This window comes from Pseudophryne corroboree, chromosome 2 (assembly GCF_028390025.1).
Source record: "Pseudophryne corroboree isolate aPseCor3 chromosome 2, aPseCor3.hap2, whole genome shotgun sequence".
Lineage (NCBI taxonomy): Eukaryota > Metazoa > Chordata > Amphibia > Anura > Myobatrachidae > Pseudophryne > Pseudophryne corroboree.
In genome coordinates this window covers 920,710,860-920,723,686 of record NC_086445.1, presented here as the reverse complement: position 1 = coordinate 920,723,686, position 12,827 = coordinate 920,710,860, and the positions used below count along the sequence as shown (strand labels likewise).

The window sequence follows — 12,827 nt, the reverse complement described above, 5'->3', positions numbered from 1 at the left end:
GCTGTGGACGCTCTGGTAACACCGTGGGTGTACCGATCGGTTTATGTGTTCCCTCCTCTTCCTCTCATACCAAAGGTACTGAGGATAATAAGGAGAAGAGGAGTAAGAACTATACTCATTGTTCCGGATTGGCCAAGAAGAGCGTGGTATCCGGAACTTCAAGAGATGATGTCAGAGGACCCATGGCCTCTACCGCTTAGACAGGACCTGCTGCAGCAGGGACCCTGTCTGTTCCAAGACTTACCGCGGCTGCGTTTGACGGCATGGCGGTTGAACACCGGATCCTGAAGGAAAAGGGCATTCCGGAGGAAGTCATTCCTACGCTGATAGAAGCTAGGAAAGAAGTAACCGCGAACCATTATCACCGCATATGGCGAAAATATGTTGCGTGGTGTGAGGCCAGGAAGGCCCCGACGGAAGAATTTCAGCTGGGCCGGTTCCTGTACTTCCTACAATCAGGGGTGACTATGGGCCTTAAATTGGGTTCCATTAAGGTCCAGATTTCGGCTCTATCGATTTTCTTCCAGAGAGAATTGGCTTCACTACCTGAAGTTCAGACTTTTGTTAAGGGAGTGCTGCATATTCAGCCCCCTTTTGTGCCTCCAGTGGCACCTTGGGATCTCAACGTGGTGTTGGATTTCCTAAAGTCACATTGGTTTGAGCCACTGAAAACCGTGGATTTAAAATATCTCACGTGGAAAGTGGTCATGTTGTTGGCCTTGGCGTCGGCCAGGCGTGTTTCAGAATTGGCGGCTTTGTCATGTAAAAGCCCTTATCTGATTTTCCATATGGATAGGGCAGAATTGAGGACTCGTCCCCAGTTTCTCCCCAAAGTGGTATCAGCTTTTCATCTGAACCAACCTATCGTGGTGCCTGCGACTACAAATGACTTGGAGGCTTCCAAGTTGTTGAATGTAGTCAGGGCCCTGAAAATTTATGTTTCCAGGACAGCTGGAGTCAGAAAGACTGACTCGCTTTTTATCCCGTATGCGCCCAACAAGTTGGGTGCACCTGCTTCTAAGCAGACTATTGCTCGCTGGATCTGTAGTACGATTCAGCTTGCACATTCTGCGGCTGGACTGCCGCATCCTAAATCAGTAAAAGCCCATTCCACGAGGAAAGTGGGCTCTTCTTGGGCGGCTGCCCGAGAGGTCTCGGCTCTTCAACTTTGCCGAGCTGCTACTTGGTCAGGGGCAAACACGTTTGCAAAATTCTACAAATTTGATACCCTGGCTGAGGAGGACCTTGAGTTCTCTCATTCGGTGCTGCAGAGTCATCCGCACTCTCCCGCCCGTTTGGGAGCTTTGGTATAATCCCCATGGTCCTTACGGAGTCCCCAGCATCCACTTAGGACGTTAGAGAAAATAAGAATTTACTCACCGGTAATTCTATTTCTCATAGTCCGTAGTGGATGCTGGGCGCCTATCCCAAGTGCGGATTGCCTGCAATACTTGTATATAGTTATTGCTTAACTAAAGGGTTATTGTTGAGCTATCTGTTGAGAGGCTCAGTTGTTATCATGCTGTTAACTGGGTATTGTATCACGAGTTATACGCTGTGATTGGTGTGGCTGGTATGAGTCTTACCCGGGATTCAAAATCCTTCCTAATTGTGTCAGCTCTTCCGGGCACAGTATCCTAACTGAGGTCTGGAGGAGGGTCTTAGTGGGAGGAGCCAGTGCACACCAGTAGTCTAAAGCTTTCTTTGTAGTTGTGCCCAGTCTCCTGCGGAGCCGCTAATCCCCATGGTCCTTACGGAGTCCCCAGCATCCACTACGGACTATGAGAAATAGAATTACCGGTGAGTAAATTCTTATTTTTTGCTGAGTTCACCTGAAAGGAGATTTCACGCTGTGGCTATGTAAATGAGACGGAAGTTGTAGAGAATGCACATTTGGGGGTGATCTGTGTTTAGTGGGGAAACTGAATTTTTAAATAATCCCCAGAGGAGCAGTGTATTGAAATCTAGATTTCAGTGGGAGCCACTGGCACCTTCCAGGTGCCTGTTTTATAGTAAACCACATTTTTAGGTGCACGTCAGTCTGTGTAATAAAATACATTCAAACTCGCAAAACTTAAACATATATTAAAGAGTAACAGTATTTCCTTTCACTCCCATAACATAAATGAGCAGGGGTTAAAATGGGAGGAAGGGGGGAACGAGATGAAACAGAGTTCCCCCACCTGCAATGGTAGGGGGAACTAGTTCCACCTCCTCCATTGCCCTGTACAGTAATTCCAACAGAAAAGCCAGCCCCATCACCCACGTCAAATCGATGATGCAGGAGCGCTAGTGTTAACTATGAGCTGCAGCCACCTCCCCTTACGTCAGGTCCCGGTGGCTTCATGGTCCTCCCCATCTACAGCCCACTTATCCTGGTACTCGCACCAGGAGGCGTGCTAGTGAGTGGTCTAATTTGAATGGGGGATACAAATGTGTTAACACGTTGCTACTTTGTGAGATCAATGTCCCTTTAAAAAGTATGGGAAGTAGGGCACTAATTTATAGTTTGCAGCGGGGTGTCGAGAACACTGGCACCTGCCCTGGCTCTGCTTAATGTGAGGGGTGGGGGGAGTTTGATGAGTTCCACCACCTCTCCAGGTTGTCCATTGCAACCATTCAGCATCTCCCTTTTACATTCTTTCAAAGCTGATTGGTTGCTATGGACAACTTCTCCACTGGTCCTTCTCTCCACTCTTCACTGCTTCGTAAATAGACCCCTAACTATCTTATGAACTATCAACTTTATTAACTACAGTCACATCCCCTGGTGCATGGTTACATAACTTTACTATAAAACAATAACAAAAAAAACTAAACCTATCTTGTACTATTAAGTAGGCTTTGCACTAAGCTTGAGTGATATCTTACGTAAGGTGACAGCATCTATAGCTGTATCTTCAATGTAAGTAATTCCAGCTTTGACACTTTGGGGGTATACAGTTAGGCACTTCTTTCGCAATTTTTTCAGATGTTTCACCAATACTTTTTTTTACAGACTATCCACTTAGGATTACCTGTAAATAAATTTCTTTATCATCCACTAGGGGTCACTGGAGTACTCTTGGGATATGGACGGGCGTAGCCGAACAAAGGCACTGAATATTCAAATTTAGGACCCTCCCCCCCCTCCATATCCCCAAGTACCTCAGTGTACTTTGCCAGTGTTTTTTCGGTGCTCACAGATGAACATCGGCTTGTGGCAATGGCCACTTTTCAGAAGATTTTTATTTTTATTTTTAATTTTTACACTTCCCGTCCCAGTTTCTGGAAAAACTTGGGTCCGGGATGGTGCCGCTGCAAGGCAGCGTATGGCGTGTCGGTCCTCACAAAGAGCACCCTCACAGCCACAGGCGCTATAGGGCAGCGCATGGCGTGTCGGTCCTCACAAAGAGCACCCTCACAGCCACAGGCAGCCACTGTCTCCTGCAAGCTGAACGGAGCTTACAGAAAGAAGATCCGTTACAGCCAGGATGTGACAAAGAGCTGGAAGAAGGACTGAAACGGAGCTTACAGAGAGCTCGTCACAGCCAGGATGGAGCAAGGTATGGGTGTCAGGGCGGTCAGCTCACGCTGCCGCCCTGCTGTGTGAGTGTTATACTGTACAGGGAGCTGGCCGCCGCTGAGCACGCCGCTGACGGGTCCCGCTGAAGTAGTAAGGACCACTTCTTATATATGAAGTTCCACCTCACTCGTACATGACTCTCCCTGCGCTGAACTAAGCAGAGCGGCCGCACGTCACTCAGACGCCGGCCGCTCTTACTGCTCTGATGGCCCGGCACCGCTACATAAGCAGAGCGGCCGCACGTCACTCAGACGCCGGCCGCTCTCACTGCCCTGATGCGGCACCGCTACACGCCGCCGACACTCTCCGGGCGCTGAACTAAGCAGAGCGTCCGCACGTCACTCAGACGCCGGCCGCTCTCACTGCTCGGATGGCCCGGCACCGCTACACGCCGCCGAGACTCTCCTGGGTACTAAAGAGTGGCCGCACGTCACTCAAGGACGCCGGCCACTCTCCCAGTGAAACACCGCAGACACAGGGAGACTGTGTACTGCTGTAGGAAGGAGCTTCCGGTCAGCTCCCCGGCGCTACATTCAGGCTCTCCTGCTCTCCCTGCACCCGATCCCCGTACGCTGCAGGTAACATGGGGATGCAGGGGGGGGAGGGGGAATAATACCCATAGCAGCAGCAAAGGCTGCATGGGTTCAAAATAAACAAGCAGCGCAGCACTTTAAACAATGTACATGTGTACTGTGATATATGTTTCAGCACGTTTTATATATATAATATATAATGAAGCTTTTGCTGGCAGAACTGTCTATAATATCAGTATGAACTGTGATTATATGTGTAAACACTTTGTATATATATATAATATATATATGAGGCTTTGGCTGGCCATGGGTTAGCAGTGGCATAACCTATTGCACGTTTAACCATGTTTTCTGTTATTTTTGGTTAAGGTTGCAAGATAAATACACTGCAGGCAGTGCTCATATTAATTGACTAAATGCATATATTTTACTGTATCCTACACCTGGGTTATCACTGTATAATAGGCTATTAAGCATAGTAACTGTATAATAGGCTATTAAGCCTATATTAAAACTGCAGCAAGTAACCTGTACTGTGATTTTCTGTGAAAGCATGGCATGACGGCCATTTTAATCATTGCTGGTTTTCCAGTTATGATTCCAGACCATACACCTCTACTCCACAAGGAGGCGCAGGGGTGTTAGTGGGAATTTTTTACTTCAGGATAATCTAGAACATTCCTGCCCTACATCTTTAAGCCACCAGAAGGCGCAGGGGTGTTAGTAGGAATTTGGTTCGGGTTTCATGCCTATGTGAACTGCTTTTCACATAAAGAACACTTTAGTTTCCTAATAAATATGCTGTTCAGCAATAACATATATATATAGATATATATGCCATATAATAATGTTATTAAGTCGTGCAAGTGTCTGTCTGTTGCCTATTATGATGTCTGTCTACATAGCAAATAAGGCTCTAGTGCAGACTAAAAATGTTAACATTGGCAATTCAAATTAAAACAGCGGTAATCGGAGTCTCAGAATAACTCCGCCAGCGCTAACAAAAGACAATCTTTCCAAAGTGACAATTTTCCTTTGGGTACCAGAGTGTTTATTTCACTAGTCTTATAATTTAATGCACGATTCTATGTCAAATCTCACACCGATAACTACAAGTGAGAAGGGTACATTAGTCCAGCATTCAGATAGTGCGGGGTTTTGGACAACCATACATAATCGTTTCCAAAAGGACGCGATCCGCCATTGGTATATGCGTTTCTGTCAAACATTATAAAAACCACAGATACATTTGGGTCACTAGAATCTATGTATGAAACCATGCCGATCACGGTTCAAAAAAGCTGCAGAGTATATCTGTAAAGCTTCTGCTAACGCCGGTTATTTTCATTGTCGCTAGTTAAGCACGACAAGGCCAGAGCTTGTTTGCGCCTGAATTTGATATATGTGTAACGGCATTTTATCCCTATAGGATATTCTGCCATTAGCGCATACAGTATACTTGTAACGGTGTTTTATTCCTTTATAAGAAACAGTCACGCCTTGTAACGACAGGACGTTACAGTCAGCAAGCCAGTGGTTTGATGACCTCTTTTACAATTGTGGAAGTGCGTCTTTTCATGTTACATTTGCGAGGTTTCATGACTTCAACTCATATATGTCTCAGCTATTTACAGCTTAGAGTACAAAACTGCTTCTGGCGAACGGTTTGGCAGGTTGTCATTTAGTCTTTGCTGGTTTATAAACCAGGCAATAGTACGCCAACAGAGTCAAAGTTACTTATTCCCCTCTGTTTGAGCAAAATCAAACAGCTCCGTTGCAATATCAATCAGCAAGTCATTTACTACAGTTAGAAAATGGATTTTCTGCAGTTAGTTTTTGCTTATTGCAGCCACAAAATTGTATAATTGCATTTGATCTTCACAATGCGTATTTACCCAGTCCGGTTTCTTCATCATAGGTTCTAGCGTTTGAAAATCGCCACAACCATTAACCATTTCATTTATACCGTTGCTTATCGCTTCCGGTATTTACCAAAGTGATGTTGGAATAATAGCTCATCTCACATAAGAACTATGTATCAACAAAGTTCCTCTATCTTGCGCTACTAAGTTATACTGCGGTAGCAGATTAAGTTCGAAAACAATCACATCTAAGTCTGTCTAAACGATGTCAATTCCTAGGTAAGATTATAAATACGGTAAATCAAAGACTTTTACCTACTACACCAACAAGAACAAAAGTACACGCACACTAGCGGTACATTGGTGTATTCAATTATTAAGAATAAAGATGTGTTTTCAATTTAGTGCACCACCCTTCAATCGCGTTTCCCACAGAGGGACAAGGGTGCGTATACTCTGGACGACAGTCACAGAGAGTCAGGATTTGTAGTTAAAATCAACGCAAAGGTTCTAAAACACGACAGATTCCTGTCGATAAAGGTACTAGAACTCTGTGCATTTTACAATGCAATAGATAAATGTCCTACATCTCTGTGCATTTTACAATGCAATAAATGATTCGCTTTCAGTCTGACCAGGGATAGACTCTGGTTTCTCTTCATAACAAATAAATCTTTCGTTTTTTACTAAAGATTTCTGTGGAGAGGAACAACCGTGAGTTTCATGTAATTTTTTTTTTTTTTTTCATGCCTGGCTCACGCTGCCCTTAAGCAGTCAAACAAAGCAAAGGCAGTTGCATACTCAACAACCAGTGAGAACCAATAAGCCGCATGGCAAGGCGGTAGGTAACTCAAATCTTCAATGGCTCAGAACGCTATTATGTGAAAATGTCAAGACATCAATCCGTGAGTGGACATCTGTTAGACAGGCGATCTCAACCGTCAGGGTTTGGATCTTAAAAACTGGACATTAAATCCAGAGGTGTTTCATATGTGAGTCCACAGAAGGGGGTTACCCTCAGGTATACATGAGGGCATCTCGCCACAATTACAAAAGCTCAGTATGTGTACATCACATTCATGGGGTCATTCAGCATCGTGTATCTGGCTCCACCATTGTCCGCTTCTTTCTTCGTTGCCAAAACGGATCAGAAGACAGTTCGTCACAGTCATACTGGTGGTATCTCATGGGTTTCAGAGAAGTTTGCTTCTCGAATTTTCAAGGAATACTTGCACACGATCTTGGCCCGCTCATAATACGTCCAACCTGTTACATCAGGGAACGTTCTTTTACCCATAGTTACCTATGTACCTATTATCTATGTACCGCAGCTGCGGTTGACGGGGTGAGGGTTCAGACCGCCCTCTTAAAAAAATAGAGCATTACAGTATCGGTTATACCAACCATGTCACGAAATACTAAGCCGCTTAAGGCAGCTCATGACTAAAAAAAAAAAAAAAAAATTTCGTGTGCTTACATAGGGTGTAAACCTCGGAAGTTTCCAACATCATACTTCAAGTACCCGTATTCTGTTAAACAGGATGGGATGGCAAACTGCGTTCATCTGCACTAAGAGGGCAGGTATCTGTGTGGTAAACTTATTTTCAAAGCGTTTGCCTCTATTTGCGTCTGTCAACATCTTTCTACAAGGTGTCACCAAAGTTCAGACTCTATTTATCCAACCTACAGCGCCAGGCGATTTGAGGTTGGGTTTAGATTTTCTTACAGTTTCATATTTTGGAACCCTTTCAACAAATGGGGATTAAGTTTCTCACTTTGGAAAACATTTTTCTTCTAGCCTTGCCTTCGGCAATGGTGCTTCGACAAGGGGTTTGTTTTCATATTTGGGTGCCTTGTATTCCCAGCCACCGTATTTGAGTTTTCTCATGACAAAGCAGATCTTCGGACGAAATCCGCTTTCGTATTCTTCACATCAATATACCAATAGTGGTTCCTGTGTGGACAGCACATTCTAAAATTCTGAATGTGGTACACGCGTTACGCGTTTATATATGTACCGAACGTCTACAGTACGTGATATGAATACGTTGTTGTTATATATGATACTGTAAACTGGGGTTAGCCAGTTTCTCAGCAGACATTATCCAGTTGAATAATAATGACTACAAGTCAGGCTTACTTTAAGGCTAAGTTACAATCGCCTACGTCAGTAATAGTTCATTCCACAGGTTCTGTGGGAATGTCAGACCCAGCGGGTCGTGGAGAGTCTACGACGCGGCTACATAGCCTTCAGTGCACCACGTTTGTGCACGTTTACACGTTATAAATGGTGGCGCCATCAGCATTTAGCTTTGGCTGCCTACTGTTACAAGTATCAAACAGCTCTCCCGCCCACGAGGGAAGCTTTGGTACGTCCCAAGAGTACTCCAGTGACCCCTAGTGGATGATAAAGAAAATAGGATTTTGGTACTTACCAGGTAAATCCTTTTCTTTGAATCCATAGGGGGCACTGGACGCCCACCCAGAGCAGTTTTACCTGGGTTGTTTTAAGCTCAAGGGAGCTTAGTGAACAAATTTAACTTGGATGGTATTAAGCTCAAAGGAGCTTATGGTAACACATTTTCACCGGTTGGTTCAAATTATAAGTTCTATCGGTTAAGCTGTCAACTTTTTAGTTGACAATAAGGTTACGAGTCAACTTTGTGGTTGTCCGTTATGTTATAGGGATTCTCCATTGTCAACCTCTCTATATCCTGTTCGCTCAGTAAAAAACACTGGCAAAGTACACTGAGGTACTTGGGGATATGGAGGGGGGGGAGGGTCCTAAATTTGAATATTCAGTGCCTTTGTTCGGCTACGCCCGTCCATATCCCAAGAGTACTCCAGTGCCCCCTATGGATTCAAAGAAAAGGATTTACCTGGTAAGTACCAAAATCCTATTTTAAAAAAAAAAAAAATTTTCTCACAAAAACACACAAGTTCAGCGGAACCTGTGTGTTTTCCTCCGCTTCAGCCCTGTTTTTGCTTGCGAAAACGGAGCTGCTTTTGGGGATTTTGTTTCGCCTACCTTAGGCAGGTGAAATAAAATCCCTGATAAGTGGCGGCTCATGCCGGCTTATCTGCGCTAATTGAATAGTTAGCGCAGCGGAAGTTCAGCGGAACCTGCGGAACCTGGTTCAGCGGAACCTGTGTGTTTTCCTCCGCTTCAGCCCTGTTTTTGCTTGCGAAAACGGAGCTGCTTTTGGGGATTTTGTTTCGCCTACCTTAGGCAGGTGAAATAAAATCCCTGATAAGTGGCGGCTCATGCCGGCTTATCTGCGCTAATTGAATAGCCCCCGGGGGTATAATTATCCGCAGTAATTGGATACTGTCTGTATGTATATGCAAAATGTGTGAGTGTGCTAGAATAGGTGTGGATTTGAATGTGCTAGCTGACGCTCATTGCATGTATTTTTATGTCTCAGGCTGAAGATCTGGATGAGTCCGGAGCACCACCATTGAAGAGAGTGTGCCAAGAGGTGCCTTCGCTTCCCCCCACTGCTTTAAAGAGTTAGTGCCCGACTTGGATTTGCACTTAATCCTCTTGCTGTGACAGTCTGTGAAAGCCTTAGTTGACAATGTTTGCACTTGAGGCTGGAATATGTGCAATTACTGACCATGTACCTTTCAAAGGGAAAAAAATATTACCTGCCTCATAGAGGCTCTGTCCAAACTGCTAAGTCATTGAATAATGTTTTGCTTTATTATCAACATTATTCAAAGGTACCACACAGTACTAATGCTTTCGTCATTTCCAGAAAAGGCCTATAGACTATTGTGCCATATATTCTTTTTCTTGTTAGTTTGTCATTTTAATATGTGCAATTTGATGGCTTGCCTCTTCTTCTAGGATGATTGTGAAGCATGGTCTCCTAGGGTTCATAGTTCGTTCTACATCTTCTAGTTTTGATTATATCAGAAACCGATAAATCAGGATTTATAACATTGTTCTTGCAGCCATTTATGACAGACCGCTCCACCAACTGGCCAGAGTCAGGCATCTCCACAACCTGGCCAGAGTCGCCCATGTCCATCCTGCCTCCTATGCCAGGCCTCTCGACCACCTGGCTGGTGAAGTTAATGACCTTACCGCCACCTATGACCGGCCTCTCCACCACCTGGCCAGGGAAGTTCATGACCTTACTGCTACCTATGACAGGCCTTTCCACCACCTGGCTGGGGTAGGGCATGACCATACCGCCACCTATGACAGGCCTCTCCACCACCTAGCCAGGGAAGGGCATGGCCTTTCCACCACCTATGACAGGCCTCTTCACCGCCTAACCAGGGAAATTCATGTCCATCCTGCCACCTATGACAGGCCTCTCCGCCACCTGGCTAAGGAAGGGCATGACCTTCCTGCCACCTATGACAGGTCCCTCCACCACCCGGTCAGGGAAGTTTCTGAAGTATAACTGAAATTTTGTGTTGTCAGATACCAATGTTGTTTTTAGTACCAACCCCTATAAATAATAAGGTGTTCATGTATTATCCACCCCCATCATTATACATGGTGGAGTCACATTATTATGACCACCAGCTAATAGTCAGAGTAACCACTGTGTGCAGCAGCCAGATGGGCTGGGAGTTATTCTAGAAGATGCTGGTAGGTTGGCACAGTTTCCATGTCGGTTATTCGCAATAGGGCAAATTTGCATCTTCAAAGCAGCACTCGAACAGTTCACAAACTGCGCTGTTTCAGAAATACCGCCACCCTTGGTCCGAAAGCCGATAATCTTCCCTTTTTGCAACTCTAATAAATCCCCTTTTACCCATGACAGCAATGAGTGATGTGTGCAGACGCCCTATTGCACACTTTATATTCCTGTCAAGCCAGCGCACAACACGTGACATACTTCATGGGCTACGTGCTGCTGACGTCAAATGTAGGCGGTGGTCATAATAATGTTTCTCGACCGTGTATTATTAAGAAAATGCTCCATTCCAGACATGAAACAAAGAGATCTTATATATTGTGTTTTACTACAGTATTTCCCGTTCTCCTATAGTGTTGAGAACATTTGGCGCTGGATGTATTTCAGCACAACAAAATATATTTTTAATAAATGAAGTTATTTGAAATGGACTCTGAGCTTTATTTCTAAACACAGCTTCTCCTACACATCACCTGTGCAGGCTAGTAACATTTTGCCTTATCCAGTATCGCAACTATGTCTTCACTGGAATCATTTCATACAATGGCATAATTGTTCCACCTTCTGATTTTTGTTTTTTTTTAAATAAATAAATTGTGTGTGTGTGTGTGTGTGTGTGTGTGTGTGTGTGTATGTGTGTGTGTATATATATATATATATATATATATATATATATGTGTATGTGTGTATGTATGTATATATATATATATATATATATATACACACACATATTTATCACAGAAACAAATTCAGAGGGCACACAATTAACAATACAGTTTGAGTATCCCACATCCAAATATTCCGAAATACGGAATTTTTTGAGTGAGACTGAGATAGTGAAACCTTTGTTTTCTGATGGCTCAATGTACACAAACTTTGTTTAATACACAAATTTATTAAAAATCTTGTATTATAAGACCTTCAGGCTTTGTGTATAAGGTGTATATGAAACATAAATGAATTGTGTGAATGTACACACACTTTGTTTAATGCAAAAAGTTATTAAAAATATTGGCTAAAATGACCTTCAGGCTGTGTGTATAAGGTGTATATGAAACATAAATGTATTCTGTGCCTAGATTTGGGTCCCATCGCCATGATATCTCATTATGGTATGCAATTATTCCAAAATACAGAAAAATCTGATCCAAAATACCTCTGGTCCCAAGCACTTTGGATAAGGGATACTCAACCTGTAGTTAAAATGTAAAACCAATATTGTAGAATACAATTAAAATCCAGCCAGCCGGGGCGTGGCCTGACTGGAGAGGAGACTGGCAGCAGAAATTCAGAGCTCCTGCTCATTTCTAAAACAAACCACCTACTTTTGCACTAACTACCCCCATATTGCCCTCATAACCCACCTTGTGGCTCGGGGTGTCTAAGTGCCGAGTCGCAGAGCCGGGAGATCGTTTTCACGGTCTCTGCAGGTTGTGGCCTGCACTGGGCGCCGGAGCCGCGGACTAAATTTCCGGAGCTGACCCGCCGAGAAGCTCCAGGGGACGCGCGGCGCCGAAACTGACCGCGGACGCCGGACCACACAGGCTGACCCTGCAACCACTTGGGGAGTGCTTGGACCCCCCCCTACGCCGACACCAGTGCTCCGTACAACGGGCTTGAGACCCGGCGCTCGTGGACGGAGGAAAGCCGCGGACCCGCACTTCCGGTGCTGCGGCGGCGCAACGCTCCCTCAGCCTGCAGTGGAGAACAACAGGCATCAAGGTACCTTCCCTGCACCCCTCTCCCCCTGGAAATAACTCCTAGTGTAATAGGGAGAGACAGGAGAGACAGGAGGGGAGCTGTGAGGGTGAAGAAGACTGCAGCTGCCATACTCATGCTGGGGAAAATCTATCTAACACTACAATTATAGGGGCATCACCTACCCCTCCCCATACCCTTTACTGTTCACAATTTGTCATCCGGTTAGCTGTTCCCTGGACCCTACCATAGTGAAGCTGACTATACTCATTGACACCATAGATGATTGCTGAAACTGTCTATTTCTCCAGTCTGCTGCCACAAAGTGAATTACAACTCCTATTTCTCTATCGTCCTAGTGGATGCTGGGGTTCCTGAAAGGACCATGGGGAATAGCGGCTCCGCAGGAGACAGGGCACAAAAAGTAAAGCTTTCCGATCAGGTGGTGTGCACTGGCTCCTCCCCCTATGACCCTCCTCCAAGCCTCAGTTAGATTTTTGTGCCCGGCCGAGAA

At 44.8% G+C, this 12,827-nt stretch overlaps 1 protein-coding gene and 1 non-coding gene across 4 annotated transcripts in view; both read left to right on the top strand.

The window, feature by feature from the left end:
- The window catches only part of BCL7B (BAF chromatin remodeling complex subunit BCL7B), a 122,983-nt gene extending 111,941 nt beyond the window's left edge, over nt 1-11,042 (top strand). For all 3 annotated transcript variants that reach the window (XM_063956154.1, XM_063956156.1, XM_063956155.1), the window contains exon 6: nt 9,386-11,042. In XM_063956154.1, the coding sequence (XP_063812224.1) occupies nt 9,386-9,475 (90 nt within the window). In that variant the 3' untranslated portion in view covers nt 9,476-11,042. The remainder of the gene's footprint in view (nt 1-9,385) is intronic.
- LOC135054144 (U5 spliceosomal RNA) lies at nt 6,603-6,718 on the top strand. Its single transcript, XR_010243388.1, has one exon. It is a non-coding gene; the product is annotated as a U5 spliceosomal RNA (small nuclear RNA).
- Nucleotides 11,043-12,827: the final 1,785 nt, after the last annotated feature.